The sequence below is a fragment of the Euprymna scolopes genome, chromosome 29 (assembly GCF_053919585.1).
Source record: "Euprymna scolopes isolate OS-2025 chromosome 29, ASM5391958v1, whole genome shotgun sequence".
Classification (NCBI taxonomy): domain Eukaryota; kingdom Metazoa; phylum Mollusca; class Cephalopoda; order Sepiida; family Sepiolidae; genus Euprymna; species Euprymna scolopes.
The window spans coordinates 105,748,887-105,775,157 of NC_136510.1; the positions used below are offsets into that span (position 1 = coordinate 105,748,887).

At 32.7% G+C, this 26,271-nt stretch overlaps 1 protein-coding gene across 1 annotated transcript in view; it reads left to right on the forward strand.

The window, feature by feature from the left end:
- The window catches only part of LOC145252800 (protein fuzzy homolog), an 809,960-nt gene that overhangs the window by 601,145 nt on the left and 182,544 nt on the right, over nucleotides 1-26,271 (forward strand). The window contains exon 4 of the mRNA XM_080112756.1: nucleotides 1,436-1,512. Within this exon, the coding sequence (XP_079968882.1) occupies nucleotides 1,436-1,512 (77 nt within the window). The remainder of the gene's footprint in view (nucleotides 1-1,435; nucleotides 1,513-26,271) is intronic.

Sequence of the window (26,271 nt, forward strand, 5' to 3'; positions counted from 1 at the left end):
TAGTGGGGGAAATTATTGATAATGGTTTCAGCTATCTATATAAAAGCCAAGTACGTCCAAGGATGGAATACTGTTGCCATATCTGGGCAGGAGCTGCTAAAAACAGCCTATCCTGCCTTGACAGAGTTCAAAATAGACTTTGTGGCTTAGTGGGGGATGCCCTTTTCTCTACCCTGCAACCTCTCTCCCACAGAAGAGACGTTGCGAACCTGTCCTTGTTTTATCGTTATTTCCATGGCAGATGCTCGTCTGAACTCCAATCTCTGGTCCACCCTCGCCAATCTTTCACGAAAAATGCCCGTCTAGCTGAATCCACTGTGAAAAATTTGCCCCACTCTTTATCTGTGCCTAAATCAAAACGCGGATTCCATGAACAAAATTTCTTTCTTAGAACTGCACGCCTGTGGAACTCTGTTCTGTCTGCCTGCTTCCCTCCAGACTACAACTTGGATGTCTTCAAGTCCAATGTTAGCAAATTTCTAATGAACCGCCCCCTTAAGTAAACACTTCATCAAATCTCCACACTAACGTAATGTACTTGCAATAACCCTTATCCATGAGTGGCTTCCGGGCCTTGATAAGTGTTACATAAGGGAGGGAGAAGAAGAGGATTTGACTTGGACACTTTACTTGAGGGATACTGGTACCCTGGTGATGACGTGTCCATTTTACTACTGAAGAGAAGAAGTTTACGACGATGAGAGAGAGAGATATTACGAGTGTTAAGAGACCCAAGATCCCTTAAACCATTTGTCTACTCGTTAGGACGCTTGTTGAGTATTTATGTGTTTGAATTAAAGAATATTCATACCTGGTTCCGCTGCTCTGGGAGAGTCTTCATCTGGGTGGAGCTCTCTTGCTGTTTTCGCCGGAATACACAAGATGAAGACAGATGTTGGGTTTTCAACCTTTTATTCTCCCAGGCATGATCTGCAGATGCCGCCATCGATGGTCTCCACTGTGGGTACCTACCACGTCCCACGTCTGGGGCGCGCATCTCCCCCCTTACTTAGGAGAGAACCATTTTAGACTTCTGCTCGGCTCGGCATTTTCTGAGAGACTCAACGTTTCACCAACCTTGCCACGTAGCATCACATGACATCCGGTTAGATGAAACGTCACTTCCTGCAACGTGGATTAACTACAAAAATATCTCTCTGACCGCCTCCCACCCTCTCCCTCTCTCTCTCGATCTACTATCTAATAGAGACACAGAGAGAGAAAATAGAGAGAGTATGAAAGAGCCAGAGAGAGAGAGAGAGAGAGAGGAGAGATGCTCTTTAACATAAGTGGTGATCACTGTGTAAAAAAAAAAAAAAGAAGCTAGATGAAATGCTTTTTGTGAAAGTTTTCGTGAAAATTGTAACATATATTTTTTTTTCTATTTTCTTTCTTCTCTAGTTTAATAATTTCATATTTTTTCAATCCTTTTTAGATTTCTTCTCGTGAACAATGAAACCCACAGATGTTTAAGCACAATTTTTCCCAAACAAGATGACGGACAAAATAAAGGTAAGTGAAACTATTTAAATACTTGAAAATAGTCGTTTCGCTTCATTTAAATTGTTATCATATTTTGGATGGGTAACTCTTTATCCCATCTGAAGCTTCTGGATGAAGTGCAGAAACGTATCTGTGATTTGATTGGACACACTCTATCTTCTTCTCTGCAACTTCTCTCTCTCTCTCTCTCACACAGGCGTGATGTTGCTAGTCTCAGTCTTTTCTAGAAATACCGGGACCCCCCCCCAAAAAAAAAAAAAACGGGACCTAACTCTAATTAGGCCTCGTTTCTTAGTGTTTTGTTCGAATGAAATGAAACTTTGGCCATAACTAGTTTATTATATTCAAAACATCACATCAAAACACTAGGGTCTTTGGCCCTTTTTTTTCTCCGTTGACTGTAAAATGCTCAGAAAAGCAATTGATTGTCCTTTGTTTTTTTGGGGTCACCCTGTACTAATATGACATGTGTTCTTCAGAATTGTCTAAGTTATTTTTTTGCTTCCTTTGTTCCAGCTCGTTTGATACGTTGGTCTAATGGTCTCCATAAAGTCGCTGCTTAAATACTAAGGTTAATAGGCATCTCTTTCTTCTCTACAATCTTTCTTTCACAGACGTGATGTTGCTAGGCTCAGTCTTTTATATATATATATATATGACCGTCACCACTTATCAAGGCCCAAGGATAAGAGTTAATGAGTGCACGGTAGTCACTGAGACAATAGCATATTAATAGTGGAAATAGGAAATAAATAGATTATTTAGGGAGGCGGCTCAACAAGAACTTGTTTACATTGGACTTGAAATGGTCATGTTGTAGTCACCTTTTCTAAAATTACATGAAAAATCTAAATAGACCAAAAGCAAATAACCCTGCCACATGTAGATCATTGCTATCAATAGAAAAATCTAAATTTGTTTCACAAATAACAAAAATGTAAAGATATTTGTGCAAAAGAAATGACTGGATTTGGTTTGATTGTTTTATTTTACGGCATATCAATCCTTTTCGGGTTATTTAATGCCGAATCCAGTTATTTTGGTAACAGTTTTTACGTTTCAAGTTCTTTATATCTTCAAATATTTATTTGTAGCGTTTGGTTTGGTTGTTTTGTTATTTAGTGTCGAAGTTATTTTAAAATAGAATTCATGTTATTTTGTAGAAAGTTTTTATTCTTCAAGCTCTTTGAATTTTCAATCGCTAGTTTGGTTTGGTTGTTGTATAGTGGATTTTATCATTTTTGTTCCCTGCCCTGCAGAACATGAATGAGTTTTGCAGTGGGAGAGAAAAAATGAGTTCCATTATTAATGTTTGGTACATTTTGGAAACCAGTCAAGAAGTGGGGAAGATAGAAAGAGAAAGGGGAAATGGGCTGAAGGAAAAGGGGGGAGGGGTTGTTGTTTTTGTTTTTGGTTTTGCAGAACATAATTTAGTTCTGCAAAAGGAAGTAGAAAAAAAAAACACATCAATGTTAGGTGCATTTCGTCTCAGCAAGACAATATCTTCAGACAGCCTGATCTGGTAGCACCAGCTTAACATCATGAAAGTTTGACCTGAGATGTCTAATGTTATTATAAGAAATAGTAAAGTGCGTGTTGCATGGATCTGTAGAAGTCATGATTAAATAAATATATAAAGAAAAAAGGTGAGAAATATAGAATCATATCTTCATCATTTTTATCTTCATCTTCTTCATCATCTTCATCTTCATCATATTCATTTTCATCTTCATTTTCATCATCTTCATGTTAATCATTTTCATCTTCATTTTCATCTTCTTCATGATCTTTATCTTCATCATATTAATTTTCATCTTCATTTTCATCATCTTCTTCATCTTCATCATGTTAATCATTTTCATCTTGTTTATCTTCATTTTCATCATTTTCTTCATCTTCATCTCCATATGTTAATCAACTTCTTCAACTTCATAATCATCTTCTAGTTCATTTTCATCTTCATTTTCATCATTTTCTTCATCTTCCTCTCCATTACGTTAATCAACTTCATCATCTTCATTATCTTCATCTTCATGATAATCATCATCACGTTGATCATCATCATCATCTTCATCATCTCTCCTTCATTTTGCGTTGATCTATTCAGCCATTCTTACCCTTTGGTCGCCATCAATTTTAGATTTCCCTCTCAGCAGTCGACTTCCAGCAAACCGAACAAAACAATAAACTAGACCTCGAAAATCAAAGACAACTAAGAAAACAAGGAATCAATATTCTAAACTCCAGTCTTCTGCACAGCATGGATCCTTGCATCAGAACAGATTATTTCCAATCTACAAGTTTTAATCTTCGATGACTATCCGTTTCCTCCACATTTCTTGCATCCCTTTCTCCGTTCAATCAGCTTTCCAACATTTCCTCTCAGAACTTGCCCTTTGAAAAGACTTTGTTTTTTTCTTTTCATTCCAATCAGTAGGAATAAAACAAAATGACATTCTATTTTTTTTTTTTTAAGTATTTGTGCGAACGGATTTGAAATATTGGTGCGAATTCTGCCGCCATATTTAAAATATATTTTACCAAAGTCAAATTTTATCTTCAATCGTTTTGATTGTTTTTAAAGATTTTGAAATTTTTCTTTTTTTTATTTATTTTAACCAAAACTTTACACAAACTTTAACAAGCTTTATTGTTTAATATTAGAATGATACAACATTGTTTTCTGTTCTATTATTAAGATTTTAACGACAAACATTTTTTGGCAATTTTCTAAAGTATTGTTGGAAATGATTTCCAGTGTAATACGTTTCAGTATTGCTCTCAAACAATTTATTTTCAATTTCATACTTAACAGCAAATATTGGCTAATAATACTGCTTATTACCAGATCATTATCACTAAAATTAATATTTTATTTTAGTTTTTATTACGACAGTATCAGAACTAAAATTGATTATTACGATAGTATCATAACTAAAATTAATTATTACCATAGTATTATCACTAAAATTACTTATTACCATATCATTACCACTAAAATTGATTATTACTAAAGTTTATTACTAAATGAATTACTATAATATTATTGCTAAAATTGATTATGCCCATAGTATTATAACTAAAATTGATTATTACCATAATATTATTATTAAAATTGATTATTACCATAATATTATTACTAAATTTAATTATTACCATAATATTATTACTAAAATTAATTACCATAATATTATTACTAAAATTAATTATTACCATAGTATTATTACTAAAATTAATTATTACCATAGTATTATTACTAAAATTAATTATTACCATAATATTATTACTAACATTGATTATTACCATAATATTATTACTAAAATTGATTATTACCATAATATTATTACTAAATTTAATTATTACCATAATATTATTACTAAAATTAATTACCATAATATTATTACTAAAATTAATTACCATAATATTATTACTAAAATTAATTATTACCATAGTATTATTACTAAAATTGATTATTACCATAATATTATTACTAACATTGATTATTACCATAATATTATTACTAAAATGAATTAAACCAGAAAGTGTTTTCTTTTTGTTTGTTTGTTTCGTAATAACACCAGAAATGTTAAAAACTGAAGTATTTTTTTATTAATATATGGTTTCGTTTTTCGTGTCTTCCGTTCGGTTTCGTTACATAATCAACAGTATCCACTTCCAGTAGCTTGATTTTTTTTTCAAGCTGTGATCTTGGACATTACTTCAAAATATACAAATTTATTTTCTTTTCGAGGAGGTGGAGGCTCGTGTTAAACTATATCTACCTCAGTATTTTCTTTAATTTTCTATTTTTGAGCGATTATCGAGACTCCTAAGACGTTATCCTATTATGTTGGACATTTTTTTTCAAAAGTAACACTCGACATTACTTGTCTTTCTTTTTAAACTAAATAAACTCTTTAAAATAAGTTGAAACACCAAAAACTTACAAAGCTAAGTAGAAAACGAAAACTTAGAAAAATCAATTTAATTTTTTAAAACAACAGTAAACAAATAAAAATATTTTTTTTTTAAATATTATGGGATGTGTATTCGCTTTTAAAGACAGTAGCTTCTTTAAGAAGGGTCATAAAATGTGTTTTCAGTCGATATTTATTCAATAAGGGACCAGTTTTCCTACCTAGTGAAAGGGGTCGAGTTTTCCAGAGACGAGTTTTCCGGAGACGAGTTTTCCGGGTACAAGTTTTCCTAAATTCGTTCAAGACACGTGGATAACGTCACAGCAGGGACAAAAGTCAGACGCAGCTGGAGAAGGGAAAATGAACGTTTTAAATATTTAGAAAAAATGTGTTGTTGGAAATATCTGATATAAAGGCTTTTATTTAAAAAAGAAAAACTGTGTTGAATTTTTCCTTTCTTGTGTTTCGTCATGACAGTCTACAACGTGTTGGGTCCGTTTACACAAAATTTTGAGGCACAGTGTGTGGGAGGGAGGGAGTTGTATCTGTTCTATTGTAATGGTGCTATCCTTCCAGACGTTATCTCCTCCTTTAAGATGGTCATAGTGCAGCATATGTTTGTTTATCGTAATACTATCCTCCCAAGCTAGAAAACCCAAACGATTGGGAAGGGAGTGGTATATATTTACTTTTTTTTTTATTAATAACACTTCTTTAGATTTGGGGGTGGGAGGGGAGAACGTGATTTTTATTGCATTTTGTTAATAATATTGAAAAAAAAAATTAAATCGTTTAAAATTCTTGTTTATTCTTTATTTTTGTTTGTTTTTAATTGTTTTTTTTTTAATATCTTTCCATAACACTTTATTTTTATTTCATTTTCTTTCTGCGTCAAATAAACATTTCAAAAAGTTTGAATTAGTTGCGAAGTCCGACTAAAGGTTCCTTTCCTTACTGTCTGCGAATTTTATTTTCGTTTCTTTTCTTGTTTTTTTTTTTTTTTTTTTTTTTTTTTTAATTCTTTTTTTAACCAACCATTTCCCTGTATATCGAACGGGGTCACCCTAAGAGTTCACTCGGGGGACATTGAGTTGGAAAAATAAGAAAATCTGGGGGCTATTGATTTTTTATTATTATTTTATTATTTATTTGCTTTTATTTTATTTTATTATTTTTTTTTCTTTGATTCTTTTGTTGCCGTTTCTTCTTCTTATGACAAGTAATGGTTTTTTTTTTGTTATACTAGAGTCTCATCTACGTCGATAGCCAAAGAAGATGACTATGACATGGGTAAAATATGCGACACACACTTACAATAAAATAAAACGTGGGGAGGGGGGTCGTAAAAAACGGGTCCACTAAGAACGGGAGGCTGAGGATATAAAAAAAATTTAAAAAAAAAACGAAAAGGGATAAAAAAAAAAGTGGATATATTTTAATAAGATGGTAGCATAGAGCGAGTTGTTAATGGTTTGCGTTGGGACGGGGATGGAGGTAGACTGAGGTAGAATAATACGAAAATACATGATGGGATAAATAAATAAAAAACGTTGGACGGATGAAGGGGCCAGATTGGGGTCCGGGTTTGGGAGAGGGGGTATAATAATAGTGGACACAATGGTTGCTGGATTAGGACAACGAAAAGAAGTGGCCTGGATTTTTGAAGTGGATGATGGTGTTGAAATAAAAATGATGAAGGGCACGGCCGGGTTCAATATATTGCGGACGCAAACAAATCTACATCTGATGAGGAAGAAGAAGTGAGAATAGGTTTCTTCATCTTTTAAGCATCTACAACCGATCCTCTTTTTTTTCTTTCTTTTTTTTTCTTTTTTTTTTTTTTTTTTGTAATCATGGAAGGAAAGACATACATTCATTCCGAGTAGCCTACATACGATACGTCTACCCGCTCTTTCGTCTAAATTACACAGAGCTCCATCTTCAAACTTGCTGATTGGGGATATAATTGTGTACTTCTTAATCCAACAGGCCGGATTTCCCATACCTTCTGAAACCGTCGGTATCAATGTTTAATCAAAATTTCATCGTATCATGTTATCTCTACTCATATATAAAAAAGTCATTTTGTTTTAATTTTCTTATCACTTTGTTTTTGCTAGGGATGAGGCATTCTACCGGATGCCAAACATTCTCCCATTAGTTTAGTTACTCCAACCGAGTGATCTTTTTAAGATTCTAACCGTCCCTTTAAGTGCAATTGTTTGTATTTCTCTTGCACTTGGTTTACCGGGTATATTCGCCAGATAGTTTTTTGAAATTCATATTCATTAGCCCGGTTGACTGGAATGATGGATACCTTAAGTTTCCAGTTTCTTTTCATGTCGTACATCAGTCCTTGGTATTTTGTTATTTTCTCCATCTCTGCTCTTTTAAGATCAGCATCATTAGGGGTGCTGACTTCAAATAGAGCTGCCACTTTCTCCCTCTTGTCCCATATCACTATGTCAGGCTTAATAGCCCCATTTTCTAGGTATGTAGATGTAGGAATTTCACAGTCATAGTGGATGGTGCATGACTTATTACCAACAGTTATTTCTGGTAAACATGTTCCCAGGATTTGCTACTATATGAGATATTCAGGTTTTTATAGATTTTCCAGTGAAGATATTTACACACTCCATTGTTGCATTGTATAATAGCCGCCCCCAACAGGATTTTACAACTGGGTGTCAGGTGGCTCACACTCTCTACTTCTGTGTGGCAGAACCTGCACTTGTTATTACTAAGACAACATATCTTTTTAAAAGCATTGGTCATCAAGTCTTGATCTTGAGTGGTCATTATCATTCTCTCCTGTTCATAATGAAGAAATCCTTTTTTTAAGCCAATCTACAGATCCTTCTTTATCTATATATTCCTGTAATAATTCATCCAGGAAATACTTGGCACGCTGTTGGTTGGCTCATTCTTCCAATTTTCTGTAATGGCATGTTTGTGTGTGTGTCTATGTGCGAGTACTCTATTTCACTGTGCCACGAGTCCTTGGAAAAATCAATTGTAAAAGTGATAATCTCCTGAAGGTTGAAGGTTCAATTCTCAGTGTGGGCGACCGAAAAATACAATTATGAATTACTTGGGACTTCTCTCTAGTCATAGCTTACATAACGAAAGCATGCTACCCCCGTGAAATAAATAAAGGGGCCCGTTTGAAATTCCGTCCAGATTACCGAGTTCAGCAGAAACATTCCTGAGTTCGACAAGATACACCTGAAGAAGGTCGGAGGTTACATTGATCAAAACGTTGTGAAAATGGCACACAAGATAAGAACATTAATCCGAAGAATCCAAATAATACGAATAACTAATTCTCATCTCAAAACTTCAGAAATATGACTACCCTTTCTGAGTTTCTTGGAATCTGCCCTCTCTAGTCTGAAGAGAAGAGACAGTACATAACATTGACAGAAAAAGCTGAACAGAATGAATACATTTAAATTACAATGTTTTCTGTACAAATTAAGGCTTAAAAATTCAACCCTCATCCTTAGGGATGCACATAGAAATTCGGGAATACTTCCATTGTCTTTCCAAGTTTTACATAAGAATACACTTTTAGATTTTATGTAGATTTTATAACGGTTTTTTGTTTCTACATGGCCCACACAAACACATACAAAGACACAGACACTGAGTTATATATACATATTCTCTACTTTTATATGAAAGGAACTTCGTCTGTGTGTCTGTGAGTTCGTTCCCCATGGACTCGAAACGGCTGAATCGATTTTTATTAAATTTCACAAGAAGGTACTTTATGTGCTTGGCAGTATTCTTAGATAGATTTTATGTCGGAATGTCTTCGATAAGTATCGAAAATCGAAAAAATCCGATGAAAGAAAGAAAGAAAAGCCAATTTTGACCGAAGTTAACACCTTACACAGCCTAACATCACGAGAGAATTTGAAAAGTTTTATTACCGCACAAACCGAAAGGCCAAACATATAGAATCAACAATAGGTTCTTTGATATAACAGGGGCGCGTTTGAAATGAATGTTTCAGTTTAAAGCACAATTTCACAATGATACTTGACGTTTTAATTTTAAACTTAAATTCAAGCCATTATCACCGCACAAGCAGTAATGTAAAGCATATAAAATTAACAGTTCATTGTTTGATATGACAGAGGCGCGTTCGAAATCAATTTCTGTTTAGAGCACAATTGAAGCATGATACGTGACTTTTGCATTCTAAACTTTAATGCAAGCCATTATATATAAAAATAATTTTATAAAAATCAACAGTAGGTTCTCTACAGTGCAATGTACACTACAATATATTGTGAACTTAGTTACTGCAGAGAGGCATGCAAAGCTTCCTCCGGATGCATGGTGATGGGTCCCTAATTAGAACAGGTAATCAATCGATTTGATTGAAAAATGGGCGATTTCATCAATTTCGATGGTAGTATGGGAATGTAAATCATTCGTCGATCCTCATTCAATCCCGGGCAACGTATGATCAATCTGCTAGTGTATATATATATATATATATATATATATATATATATATATATATATATATATATATATATGTCACCAGCAATTCCACTGCTGGACCCACACCCACAAGAATAGTGATATCATCAGGATGATACCGTGCTAGCCAGTTTCGACGCCTTATCCTTGACTGATTACATTGGCACGGCGGCGCCCCTTCTTTTGGAGGTGTCTCCCTTGCTCTGGTGCCTCCTTTTCTCTTTCAACAGATCACTACGGGTGTTGCAATGTTGCAGGGCTCTGATGTCAGATGGCATTGACGTTTAATTTGAAGTCGGATGCTCCGTCTAGTTCTAGCCATTTCCCTAAAGTCACAACCTCATCGAAGCTTTCTCAGCTGTGGTTTCGATTTCTGTTACCAGTTTGCTTGTTTCATACACATAAACACAGATACTAAGTTTATATATATATATATATATATATATATATATATATATATATATATATATATATATATATATATATATATATATATATTGTGTATGTAGGCAGTATGTTTTCATTCAGACAAGTATTGTTGAATAGCACGGTGTGTTCTTGTTTAATAAGCTTTTTTATAATTTTTCAATTTTTCCAATTGTCGTTCTTATTTCCCGGTCGAATCTGTGCAAGAAAGTTCCATAGTCTTCGTCCATCTGTTTTTTTATTTTTTTATTTATTTTTTTTTTATTATTATTTTGCAAGTACTTTCGACTGCCTGAAGACAACTGATGAAATTCATGTCGGACATTATTTCTCGTTCTTACATAACACTTGACGCCCCCTTTTTTTTCACTGAATAAACGCTTCAAAATAAATTAAACCACTAACAACTTAGCCAGCGAGGTAGAAAAATCGATTTTGCCCTTTTAAAAACAGCAGTAAATAAGTATAAATATTTTTAAAAATATATTATGCGGTCTGTAGTCTCGTTTTTGAACAAAACAAACGCTTTAAAATAAGTTAAACCACTAACAACTTAGCCAGTTAGGTAGAAAACGAAAACTTTAAAAATCGATTTTATTTTTTGTAAAACAACAGTACACAAGTAAACCTAGTTTTTTTTTTTTTAAATATTATGGGGTGGGGTATAGTCTCTTTGAAAGACAACATCTCCTTCAAGAACGGTCATAAAAGTTGTTTACAATCGATATTTATTCAATCAAGGACCAGTTTTCCTAAATTCATTTATTATTATTATTATTATTATTATTTCTTCATGTACCGATGCATGCACACCCACATGTATAGAGAGAAAGAGATACTATTTAGACTGAAATACTTGTATAAAATATACTAATGGCAATCGAGACAGGATATTTTGTGTTTCACTCAGTAAGCGTTCATCAGGCTTATGCATCTTAAATATGGATTCGTGATTGAAATCCTTGTTTCCGTGTTGCAACTTTGTCGTACAGTCAGTCGATTCTATTCTTTGCCATTTCAAAATAAATATCGATATTTTACCATATTTTTTTGCTGCCGTTTCTTCCCGATCTTATCCCATTTCTAATTGAACGTATCTCCTCCTCCATTGACAGCGACAAGGCGACCCTTTCAAGTGGCGATGGAGTGACTCACACCGCTTCTGTCCTTTGTACGCTTTATAATCATTATTTTGGCGGAAAGAAAAACAGCAGACTAATCGTGCCCATCAAATTTGTTCTTTTTTTTTTTTTCAAGAAGTAGAGTACGTTTTTCATTCAAGTATTTCATTGCGATTTACCGATTCTAAATTTGCTTTTTTAAAACATTTCTTGTAACAGCGGTAATATTTCTTGTAACAGCGGTAATATTTCTTGTAACAGCGGTAATATTCGTATGCCTGGTGAGTTTGCATTACTTATGGGATAATAGCATCGAGACGAGCAACAAACATTACGATGAGCCATAATCCGCATCATCTACATAGAATAGAGCAGGTGCATTGAAGACATTTCCAAGGTTGGTGCAAGTAGGTGGGCTCCCTCTACCGTGCTAGAAAATTACAGCTGATAGCATCCTATATCTCTATAAAACCTCAATTTATTCATGCCAGGAGTATTGTTGCCACATCTGCAATTGTGCATCTACCGCTAGTCTCCTGTTTTTATACAGACTTTAAAAAAGTGTTTCAAAGCTAATATCTGGTTACAATATCATCCTCCCCAAAAAACATATATGTCAACCAAACGCCAACTTCTGTCCCATCGCCGCAATGTCGCATCCCTATGCCTGTTATACAAATACTTTAATGGAATGTTGCTCTGATGAACTCATAGCACTTATGCCCCCCCTCGACGTACATATTACCGACTGACCAACGAGCAGCAAATTCTCACCCTTTCACTGTTGAAATCCCTAGATACCGGAAAGCTTTCTTCTCTAATAGTTTCTTCTTTCAGACTGCTAGACTTTCGAATTCTCTTCCTGTTTCTTGTTTCCCTGACTGTACTAATTGTAGACGTTGAAATGTATTGTGCACAGACATCTTGCAACTCAACTCCCCAGTCTCCTGTTAGACATGGTCACAAATAGTAACCACTTACATCCACATGGCAATATGCCTTGTTTGGTGTAAACAGGAATAAAAACGCAAATAGGATAGTGGTGATGATGAGCCGTGATCATCAGCATCGTTTACATAAAATAGCTATGCAACAACAATATCAACTATGATGAGCCAACATCATCAGCATCGTCGATATAAAAACATTTACTTTCCTAAATCAACCAACAACCATAATACAAGGCCATGCTCCCCATGCCAGGCGAGATCCAATCATCAGCATCGCAAACAGTCGTGCAGAACCAATATGTTATAATAGCTAAAACTGTACTATTACTGCTAATAATCTTTCACACCTGTAAATATAAAGATGTTGGATATATTTTTTTCCACCAATAAAAAGCAAAATTAAATGAATTCAACTTAACTTTGGATGGTCCAATCCGTAAATTTAATTTTTTTTTTCGTTGTTGTTTTTCTTTTCCTATAAGTATACAGTACCAAAATAACACAAATTATATATAAAAAAAAAAAAAACGGGCCAAACAAATTTTATACATTTTATTGCACTAAAAACTATATTGAACAAAGAACAATTAAACAAGGAAACTTAAACGAGACTAATAACACAGAACAAGACATTTACTTTAATAAATGCTTAGGATGGAAGCGCATTCCCTTTTAATTTCTTTATAAGATCGATCCTTTTAGACATGCTCTCAACCAAAGTGGAACAATGTGAAGAGGAGATGCTATTCCATTCGCTTTGCACAGCTTCCCACGGTTTGTCATTGTTCAAAAAAGTTTTTCCAGCCAATGCACGAGATAATATGCACCAAATATTCTCGATTGGGTTTAAATCGGGGCTTTGACCTGGCCAAAATATCACATAAATTGAGTTATCAGAAAACCATTTTTCTGTGACTTTAGCAGTGTGTGCAGGAGCATTATTATGTTGAAAAATAATGTCTTGGGATATTCCCAGCTTCTGAATACTTAGTAACATATCTGCTTTCTAATATTGTATTAAATGTATTCCTTTGCATTGATTGACTTTTCACATCTAATAAGTTCTCCAACTCATGCTGCTGTAAAAATTCCGCATACCATTATCCCTCCATTCCTGTGTTTAATTGTCGTTTTTATGCAAGTTGACGAAATCATTCTCCAGTTCTTCGATTGCTCCTTCGGGAGCATAACTAACAAGTCAAAATCTTGATTCATATAACCAGAAAACATTCCTGAACCCGTCTCTATCTTTCTTGCCATAATATGAGAAAAATCTCTTTCTATCATTGATGTTCTTCTTAGATAAAAATGGCTTCTTTGCACACCTTTTAGGTGAAAATCCCATTTCTTTCATTCGTTTAGATATTGTATATCTAGAAAGAGAATTTCCGGCCCCTGTTTTGAATTCTTTGCTATGGTCGACATAAGTTTTCTTTCGATCCTTCAAAACAGTTCATTTAAGCCTGTAGTCGTCTTTCAAAATGGATGTTCTAGGGCGACCAGATCCAGATTTCCCTTTTACCAAGCGTTCGACTTCAAACCTTTGACCAATTCGCTTCACTGCAGAAAAAGATGTTTGCACGTTTTCTTTTCTTAAAATATAAAAAAATTGCTTCTAAGTCATTTTGGACTGCCTTAATCCTGCAATTCGGTTTTTTATATCCTCGCCAAGATGCGGTCTTACTATTTTTAGGAGTAATTTTTCCCCTTATTATTATATGCTATAATAATAATGAGCTGCAAAATAGAAATTTTCAGTTAAAAGAAACAAAAATTAATGGAAAAATATTGAAAAATCGATTTCTTCTTTCTTTCACTCTTGGCCCATTTTTTTTTTTTTTTTTTTTTTTACTCATGAGTGTATATAGTCTTTTTAGTATACAAGCATTATTGGTTACATATGTGCATACATGTTTCAGTAGAGTCCCAATTCAGACAACACTTCATCAAACCAAAAACGAATTGATATTGACACAGATGTCAAGACTATATGTGTTTTTATCGGATGTATGGGTGCGATCTACCTTCTTGGTGGTGGTGGGAGGGGGGAATTGGAGTGTATGCTTTGTGAATGTGGTCAGTAGGGTTTTGTTTTCAGAGACTTGGTGGAGGCGGGGATGCTGTTATCCATGCTTAAGCCATCGTTAGTAGGGAGATGTTAGGTGATTATTATTTATTGGTGATGTCTTTAATTTCCTTTTGATAAGTATTATTTTTACTTATTTATTTATCTCTCTTTTTTTTTAATTTTTTAATCGTTTTTAGCTTTCTAGCTTTCAGAGTAGGAGTGAAGGGGGTGTCGTTTCATACGATTAAGCCGTTAACAGTTGGGGGTGTTAAAATTCTATTAGCTCGGCGGCTACTTTTCTTGTTTTGATCTAAAGTACTTTTATATTTCTGTAGTCGCTACTATCTATATGATCGGAAGCTTTTCATTGTCCTTTCTTTACTAGTGTCGACTTTCTATTGATAAGTGTTTTTTAATTTTTGTTTTTGTTCTTTCTTTCTTTCTTTTTTATTTATTTTATATACATTAATTTACTTTTTTTATTTTTCTTTATTTGTTTTTAGTTTTTTTCGGTCACTTATTTATTTACCTATTTGTTTATTTATATATAAGATATTATGGTTCGATTATTTTAAGTGGTTATATGTGCCTATTAATAGTAATTAAATAAATGTGGTGTATTGGTAGTTAAATCTTTTCCTATACAATGATGTTTGGGGTAATTATTGTGGCAAAAGTATATATATATATATATATATATATATATATATATATATATACTAATTTTCGATGGTTTTCATATTTTATTTTGATTGGGTAGTTTATTTTTGCTCTAATTTGTATATAATTGATAGGTTAATATGTTTAGTCCAAGGGGTTGGATGTTTAGACAATGGACGTGTAAATAGATGCATAAATAGCATATATTTATGCATCTTTGTGGAGTGTTCAGTTCATTTAGTTCCCTGGTTAGAGTGTTAAGTTATCATTTGGGGTTAGTTGTGTAGTTGGTTTACTTATGCAGTGTTATTTTTTGATAATAATTCCTGTAGGTACATATCAGTATTCCAATTTAGTTAAACGCTTTTTGCATGCTTAATTATTAAGTATGTAAAGTGCACTCACATTAATATAATTGTTGGCAAAATGTGTTGCTGCTCGGTTAGTTTGGTATAAACGGCAGACGTTTGAGGTGGAGCTGAAGGGTAACCAGGGGTGGTTCTTACCTTTAAAATTAGCTGTTGTTTTATGTTAGCGTCTTATTCTATGATTAGGTGAGGGTCGTTATTAATTAGGGATGTATTGGTTTATAGTGAGTATGATTAATAAATTGTGAATCGGGACCACATTTATCCAATTTCCTTAGTTCATTAATTAATTAATTAATTAATTAATTAATTAAGATATTGGGAGTGAGGGATTATGAGTTTATGGTTTCTACTGTAGGGGTTAGCTATTAGTTTTTACAGTTTATTTAAAGTGTAGCTGCCAAAATGCTTGCAGTTTATATAGCCGATTCAACTTTTTTATTTAATAAATTCTCCCGACCCTTAAAACTAAGAATCTCATATTTCTCTGCTAAACAAAGGTAACATTGTGAAATTAGTGAACTACATGTTTTAGCCTTGCTAAGAATTTTCCATTCGATTAAAGGTGTTTTGTTCGCCTCGATTAGCCTCCAGTAGTTTACTGAGAGTGAGATGTCGGTAACATATGCTTTATTGCTTATTGATAGTATGTGGTCATAGAATCTGTTTTTAAAGGTCATTGAAGTGCTACCTATGTAGAATTTTCTTTTCCGGGTTTTCTACGGTGCATATTCTAAGCTGGTATACCACTGAGGCAATTATTGCTTAATGGGCATTCGGTAGGTTTTTGACAGTTAGAGATCTTTCTATTAACCCTATTATTAAAGTCCGTACTTGGATTGTTCTTTCTTAATATTTTATTATTGTACTTTTTATAATTCTCCCTAGGTTTTCAGTACAGCTGTAGCCAAGTTGTATGGTATTTTTATTAAAAATTTTATGTAGTGTACTATTAGCTAGGAAGTGTTTTTCTATACTATGAAGGAATTTATATATATATATATATATATATATATATATATAACGCACAATCTATTATATAAAGGGCAAAATGGGTGCGAGCGTTTGTGTATGTCCACAAAGGGCTTTTTGCATCGGGATTCTCGCGTCAGTATGATTCCATGAGAAGTTTTCGCATACTTCCCAGATCTTAATATCTCAGATTCGCAAACAGACATGGTCTCTATCTTCTTTTTTTTTTCTGTTTCTGTTTTTGATCGAGTTAAACAAAATGTCTACTGTACCGTCGTCTCGGCTGTTTGTTTGTCTTTTTTGCATAAATAAAACGAAACTATTGGAACACAAACGCCTAGTCTTCGAGCCGAGTAATACCTGTTCTATAATTGGTCCTTGGTCAGTGTAGGGAAACCCACTACACTGAGACAATTATTATTTATTTGAATACTGCCAGAATGCCTCCCCCATTAAAAACGACCTTGTATCTAATTTGCTTTCGTGGGAGGTTTAAAAACAACGCCATTTCTGTAAGTCATCTTTTGTTTTTGATTGACTACGTTAAATTTGAACGCTTTAGACTTCCAGTTTCGTCATGGAGTAGCGGTAAGATGTCGGATTTTCTTTCACTTTCTTTTCCGCATTTGCGTCACGCGTTCGAGCCTGCCTTCTTACTACCGTTTTTTTAACTTCGAAAATATCTATTTTCCTATGTTTTTGTCATTATTACAATAAATAAAATGTTTTGGGAAGACATTTGTTAGTCGAAACCATAAAAGCTCTTTCTTTTTATTTTTCTCTATATATTTTTATTTCTCTCTATATATATATTTTCTCTATATATATTTTTATTTCTCTATATATATATTTTTTCTCTCTATATATATTTTTATTTCTTTCTATATATTTTTATTTCTCTATATATATTTTCTATATATATATGTGTGTGTGTGTGTGTGTGTGTGTGTGTGTGTGTGTGTGTGTGTGTGTGTGTGTGTATTTTAGTCCATCACTCAAAAGTTTGCAAGTAAAAAAATGTCGGATGAAACCATTTAAAAGATTGACGGAACTCCTAAAGACAAATAGCAAGTCAGACAACATTCGCGACCTGAATGTAATTTAGAAATACCCCCCATCCACACACACACACTTTAAACAAAAAGATGTTTTTTTTTCTTTCGGTCATCAGAAATGTTAATTTATATATGAAAAAATAAATTACTTACTCAACACTTATACACGTATAATGTTTTTGTCATTTTTGATGTAGGCATAAACGTCCGTGACTTCTGGTCGCTCGATCACTATAAATCGTCTTAGTAATGTTGTGTTTTATAAATGTTAAATTTCCTTAAACTCTTGGGGCGATGGCCTAGGGATAACGTTCCTTGCAAATGGAGTCAAGGATGGCGTTGTGGCAGGGTTCGAATCCTTCGACCAGCGACAATAGTCATTTTCTGCACTGATGATTGCGAAAGTATGAAACACTAGTGTCTGTGGATGTAAAACCAGTGTAAAGTGAGTTAGAATTTGCAACATTTATTATTCGACACAAGGGATACAAGATAAAAAATTTCCTCGCTCTATAGAGTTTCAAAGAATGACTCTTATACCCGGAGAAAAAATAGAGAGCAAAAAAATAACAGGTAAATACAAAGTAACTAAAATGTAAATACTATCAATATATATATATATATATATATATATATATATATATATATATATATATATATATGTATATATATATATATCAATATCTTGATATATATCAAGATATATATCAAGATATATATATATATCAATATAATGATATATATATATATATATATCATTATATTGATATATATATATCTTGATATATATATCAAGATATTGATATATATATATATATATATATATATTGATATATATCATTATATTGATATAAATATATATATTGATATATATCATTATATTGATATATATATATATATTGATATATATCATTATATTGATATATATTTATATATTGATATATATCATTATATTGATATATATATCATTATACTGATATATATATATATATTGATATATATATATACCTTTATATTGATATATATATATTGATATATATATATATATATATCATTATATTGATATATATATCTTGATATATATATATATATTGATATATATATCATTATATTGATATATATATATATCATTATATTGATATATATATCTTGATATATATATATATATTGATATATATATCATTATATTGATATATATATATATATATCATTATATTGATATATATATCTTGATATATATATATATATATTGATATATATATCATTATATTGATATATATATATATATATTGATATATATCATTATATTGATATAAATATATATATTGATATATATCATTATATTGATATATATATCATTATACTGATATATATATATTGATATATATATATACCTTTATATTGATATATATATATATTGGTATATTTATAGATATATATTCATATATATATATATTGATATGTGCATGTATTGATATATATATATATATATATATTATATATATATTCATATATATATATATATATATATTTATATATATATGAAGAGAGAGAGTGAGAGAGAGAGAGAGAGAGAAAGAGAAAGAGAAAGGCCCACTCACATTTTTGACCATGTCGATTTCTGTCGATATTCGTCCCAGCAACAGTATGAAAGAATAAAAACAAGTTTAAATTGTTTGAGTTTATTTTTAACTTTTTGAGATGAGGATTGATTATTTGGATGATTCGGACTAATTTTCTCCTTTTTAGTGTTATTTTCACCTCCGACGTTCTTCAGGTGTATCTTGTCGAACTCGGGAATCTTTCTGCCAAACTTTGGGATCTGCACAGGATTTTGGACGGAACCCTTTATTTAATCTACGAGGAAGGGTATCATGCTTTCGTTCCTTCAGCCATGACCGGATAAAAGTCTTAAGTAATTCGCAATTGTATCGTTTGCATGGGCAAATAGCGTAACGGATAAAGTATTAGGTTATATTCACTCTTCTAGAGGTTGAAGTTTCAATGACAGAACGAGTATATGTTGATACCGGGGATTAAATAAAGGGTTCTGTTTGAAATTGTGCGTGTTCTCGAGTTCGATAAGCTACACCTGAAGAAGGTCGAGGGTTACATCGACTGAAGCGTTGGGAAAATAACACTCAAGATGAACACAATAGTCCAAATAGTCCAAATAATATAGGATTGAGGTAATTGATGTTTGGAGGTTGCAAAAGTAAAAAAAAAAAATGATAGAAATACGAAATATTGTTTTGTGCTGTTTCTTTTTTATATATATTTTGTTGTTTCTTTTGGAATAGTGACTTGAGGTGAACCCATCTGGGACATTTATCCATTAAATAGGAACTAAAGTTGTTAGAAAGTAGAAGTCCTTGAAATATTCGTTCCCCCCCAACCTGTCTGTTTTTTCACTACCTCCTCCCGCTATGTCTGGCCAACAAAAGATTCAAAGCGTAAAATATCTTTCAGACTTAATTATTTCATGATTCTCTTCCCACTTTTTTTTTTTGTTATTTTTACTTCTTTTAGTTTTACATCAACCAATTTTTTTTTTTTTTTACTATAATGTTTTTTCACATCTGGTTGATTCAGGAAGAAGGAACGACTGTAAATTGTATCAATTTGCAAGGGATTTTTGTAACGGCGATAACTAATTTGCATAAAAATGAAATTATCATTATTTTTAGGGGGACATTTATTTATTTCTGGACAACAAAAGCCTTTGTCTGCTTTGAAAAAAAAAAAAAATTTAACAGCACTGCTCTACGCACAGTACGTACCATGTACGCACGTTAATACGCAAATACGCACAGGAAGACAATAATATTATACGAGTATTAAAAAAAAAAATGGCTGCAATCCACTTCCGAAAATGGTGTCCTGGTTTCCTCGTTTTTTATTTAATATAAAAATGAATGTAAAAAATTAACTACAGCGTATTTTGTTGCATACTGCATATGTTGACCGTCTGTCTATGTTATTTGCATAAAACCTTAAAATAGCCAATATCAATCCGTTCTGGTTGCTATAACAACCAATTAAACATCACATTTTTAAAAAGTTCAGTAAATCTTTCATAGTATACAGAAACTTTAAACAAAAAAAAAAAGAAAGATTTATTCATAAAAAATAAACCATTTAGGGTTCAGAAATTTTTTGATGGGGATTCTTTTTACAAGGTAGTCACCACTGATCAAAGTCCGAAGGCCACTCGAGGATAAGAGTTAATGAATGCATGGTGGTAGTTTAGTAATCATTAATCGTGTAGATTGAGTTGAATTTGGATTATTTAAGGGGACGGCTAAACAAGAACTTGTTTACATGTGACTTGAAGGCTACCATATTGTAATCTGCTGGGAAGCAGGCCAATGGAACAGTGTTCCATAGGCGGACATTTCTAAGAAAGGAGCTTTTTTTATGGAATCTTCATTTAGAATTAGGCACAGATAGTGGGGAAAATTGTTGATAGTGGTTGTAGTTAGTCGAGTGTTTTTGTGAAAGTTTCGAAAAAGAGGACCATAGATTAGTCGAGCACTTGCCATGAAAATAATGATAGAGCAGAAGCAGGCTAACGTCTCTTCTGTGGGAAAGAGGTTGCAGGGGAGAGAAAAGGGCATTAACTACTAGATTTCGAAGCCGATTTTGAATTTTATCAAGGTAAGATAGGGCGATATATATATATATATATATATATATATATATATAAGGAAGATTCGGGAAGCCTCAGCAGCAACACCTGACGTGACTTTTGACTGCAGCCGCTGCGGCTAAACCTGCTTGCTCCGCATCGAGCTCGTCAGCCACAAGCGTGCCTGCAGTCGACATGGACAACCCCCTTCATAGGATCTTCATTTGCGAAGTACAGCCAAGAAGAAGAAGATTAATCACAGTAGTTTGAGGAGACTTATCTTTCCTTGGGTTCATCCGAGATTGCTTTTTGGGTTTTTTTTTTTCTTGTAGTAAGTTGTTAATTTGATTATTACCGTACAGACATCAGAAAGTGTATTTTTTGAAAGCGTTACGTACGGACTAACAAATGAATGTACGAGCAGAATATCATATAGATTATATAGATAAAATCACGCTTGGCGACTGGGAAATAACTGAATTTAGATGGGCTAATCTATCAAAAGTTTTGCCTACATTTTCTACTCTTCTTTCTTCATTGTTTTTTGTATTTCTTTCTGTCTTTCTCGTTGCTTTCTCACGCTCTAATCCAATCGTAGATAAAAAAGAAAGAAAAGAAAACTCCCTGCCACATTCGCAAGAAGAGTCTATTGTTTGCTTATGATATGGTTTTGGGATTAGGAAATCAATATTATCCAGATGTTAATGTGTCTGTCAATAACGGACAGCATTGTGGTCATTGTCCGATGGTGACAGTGCGGCTAATGTCCATTTGGCAGTCTTCATCCATCATTAAGATAGAATCCGTCATTAAAAGAACAAGGTCTGGCAGATAAAAAGACTAAGAATAGCCAAGAACTGGGTCCAAAAACATCATTTTTATTCCATTGATATATTTAATTGACTTATATTCGCCTTTCCTTAATGTTCATTTGATTTCCATGCATCTACTAGTTAACGTATATGATGCCCCATTATTGGCAGGGTTCTAATTTGCAACAATAGTTTAGTTCCATGAATACTTTATATCGTGCATTTTGGTTTAAAATAGTTTTTTTTTCTGGTTCTTTGTGGTAAATTCACTCCTGGAGATTGCGATTCTTGACTTTTTATATCGGGTAGAACAATAAAGCTGTTGTCCTAAAGATTTTATTGAAAAAAATCAATCCAGGTTATTTGATTATGTAGTAGAGCTGACATCTATTCAATGTAGCCGCCTTCAGCCTCAATCACCATCTCAATACGGGTCCGGAACTGGGAGCATGCATTTTCCACAAGCGCCAGTGGGAGCTTGGCAGATACTCGGCAGATGGCGGCGATCAGGTTGGCTTTGGTGTTTTTGGAGGTCATGTTGGTGATGTCCTTGATGTATGCCCAAACGAAATAATCCAGTGGGTTCTGGTCAGGGGAGGAGAGAAGGGTACAAGTCATAGCACTCTTTCTGAAGGTCCTGCTGCCACAGCCAGGGTCTGCCAGTGGCCACCTGATTGCACAAGGTTCACAACATTCTTCAGCACATCCAGGTACACTTTAGTGTTGACTTTCAAGCCGACTTCAAAGAAGTGAGATGGCATGATGTGGCCCCCTACTTGAAACCTCACCAAAGACCATAACTGTGATCAGAAACTTCGTTTTCATCACCCTGGTCACTTCCCTGTTAGTTGTGGAAATGCATCAATGCATTTTGAGGGTGCTGGTAATGGTCCTGTTGTCATAACTTTTAGTTTTCGTTTTTTTTTCTTCCTTGCGTTTGTTTTTGATTTTCTTTGTTTGTATATCCATTTTTTAAAATTATTTTTAATGTTTTATTCCTTCTGTTTAGGTTTCTTTCATATAAAAAGAAAATACTGATAGTTCCATGATTTGAAATACGTGACAATTATTTTATGCATCGTTAATATTTTTATTATAATCTATATAATAATGTTAACTCGATTTCCCCACTTGTTTCTATACGCAATATCTATTTAAACACAAGCACTTCATAGAGTTTCAGTATAGTCACAATTTGTGTCAATATTTGATGCGATTCCGATACAATTACTGATTCCGATTCTTTATAAATCTTTAAATATTTAACTATAAAATGTCATTTTGTCCCGATTACCGTAAAAACACATGCTAAATGTGCATGTATTTTCTCAAACGTAAAAAAACACACTTGTGAGGGGGGATATAGACATTTTAGTCTTACTGGAAGTTTAAAATCAATAAATATTTATTATTTTATTATTACTACAAGCAGGGGGAAGATGTTTTATAAAAACAAAATAAAATAAAATAGATAATTAAAGGAATCGGTTTTGACATCGGAAAATAGCCTAAAATTTTCCAATCCCGATACTCCAAAAAGCTCCGATTTTTCTGCTTCCAATCAATCGTCCCAACACTAGTTTTTATTCCATTCCTTTTTTAATTTTTCATAGTTCATTTTTTTCTATAAACTCTTTTGTCCTCTACGATTAATAAACACATACTCTGCTTTTCTTTGCCTTTATTCTTCATTTCGGGAATCCTCCTTGCTCCCTGGTTTTTACTCATTCTTGCTCTCCATTTTTCTCGACTCCTTTTTACTCCATTTTTTATTCATCCTTGCTTTTCGGTTTTTACTCATCCTTGCTCTCCATTTGTTTTACACATCCTTGCTCTCCGTTTGTTTTACTCATTTTTGCTCTCCTTTCCATTTTTCAACTCCTCCTTGTTCTCTGTTTCTTATTCATCATTTATCTCCATTTCTTGACTCCTCATTGCTCTTCGTTTTCATTCATCCTTGCTCTCTGTTTCTCAACTCATTGCGCCTCTGTTTTTACTCATCCTTGCTTTTCGTTCCGGGATTCCTCCTTCTTCTCCGTTTTTTTTTTTTTTTGTTTTTTTTTTTTACTTATCTTTGCTCTTCATATTAGTCTTATATTCTTGTTTTCCATTTTTACTCGTACTTGATTTTCGTTTCTGAACCTCTCCTTGCTCTCTTTTTTTTTATTTTTTTACTTATCCGCATTTTTTACTTTTTATTAATCTCTCTCTCTCTCTTCTTTCTCTCTCACTCACTCTCTCTTTTTCCGTTCCCTTACTACTTACTCTTTCTCTTAACTTTCTCCTCTTTTCTCTGCCCTTAGTCGATCCCCATTTTTATTTCATTAAATAAGAGACTAAAATAAAAATGTTTTCTTAGTCATGAATGGAAAGATTTTTTTTCTAAAAAAAATGTTAAGGGAAAAATACGGAAAACAAAATGGTTTCCTGTCTTTTTTCATTTGATTGGTCAATAATACAGTGTCGATGAAACGTGCCATTGTCTCTGATTGGTTGTGCCCTCCGGTATTTTAAAAGTCCAATACTGTCACTGGTAGGCATAATCCATACCTATCGATGTAAAGCCACCTTTTTTCACCAACTAACTAAATACCATTCCATTCCACTTTATTCAATAATATCAATTATGAAAATGCGATTTGCTTTAAACTCTTCCAATAGCCAACAATTGCATTTTCTGTCCAATACCCCAGGCCTATTCTAAAACAATATTTTCTTAGTATTTCGTTTTAAAATTCATTTTTTTTCTTCTTAAAACTAAACAAAAAATCTTTATAATTGTTTTTTTTTTTTTTTTGTTGAGATTTTATTGCAAAGAAATATTAGCAATTTATTTTTAAAAGATTAGTTTGCTGGATTATATAGATTTTATCTTTTTAAAGTGAACATGATATTTTTTAGTTATTTACCGCTGAAGTCTTGCAGTTGTCTATATTTTTGATGACACAAATTACTCCTAAACTGTGTTTTAAATAAAGAACATATAAAACCCATGCTTTATATAAAGAAGATATAAAAACTCTTCATATAAAGCATTTGAAAAAAAACATGCTTTAAATAAAAGCATATGAAAAAAAACAATGCTTTAAATAAAAGCATATGAAAAATATGCTTTAAATAAAAACATATAAAAAACATACTTTAAATAAAGAACATATAAAAATACCATGCTTTAAATATAAAGCATATGAAAAAAATGCTTTAAATAAAAAGTTGCTTTCAGCCGTTTCAAGACAATGTTTACTTTAAGCCATACAATGAAACATAATGTTTTTTTAAACATCGGATCTCTTTAGAATATAACTTTGTAAGTACCCCCAAAAATACACCAACAAAAATATCTCCAAAAGTTACATTTTCACCAAAAGTAAATTAACAAGGCCGATAGCTATTAGTCGCGTGCTGTCGTGTAACAAATGCATGCGTGAATGTAGGATTGACATGAAATTCTTTAAGATAAACTAAAATGACCGAAAAATGGGTTGAAATGACTTAAATAAATAAGAAGTAAATGACTTAGAATGACTTTAATGAACTTAAGGATAAATTGAATGACCTTAAGAATGACTTGAATGCTTAAAAAATAACTGGAATCCTTCAAAAACAACTTGAATGATTTGGAGAATGACTTGAATGGCTTTGTGACTGACTGGTTGTAAAGTGGGTGATCATATTACATTAAATTAATACAGAAAAGTGATCCCCTACTTTATATCACAAAGTTACAAACATAAATACAGCATGTAGTAAGAACAGATATTACACTTTGTTCTTTGCCAAAAGGACAAGAAAAGCTTAAATAACTAAGAACAGCATCTATTAACAACAGACCTTTGATCTTAACCAAAAAGCCAAGCACAAAAGTGTTACGGACCGACCGACCGACCGACGGAGTAATTATAGAGTCGCTTGCACGCGACTAAAAATAACAGGGCTAGATATATTGTCAAATTCCTTAGTATATTGTTAAATTAATTCAACATCACATTTTTGCAAGAGAAAGGATTAAGAGACACTGAGGTTCCATCAGGTTGTATTTCCAAAATAAAAACGCATTGTCATTTGAAGGGAAGTAATTCTTATCTAATTTTTATCAACGGAGACGAATATAAATTGTATTTAAAAAAAAGAAAATGTATAAATTATTTTTAGTTATTATTATCTCTCTCACACACATATACACGTATACACATACACACACATATACACATACACACACGTATACACATACATACACGTATACACATACACACACGTATACACATAAACACATATATACACATACACACATACA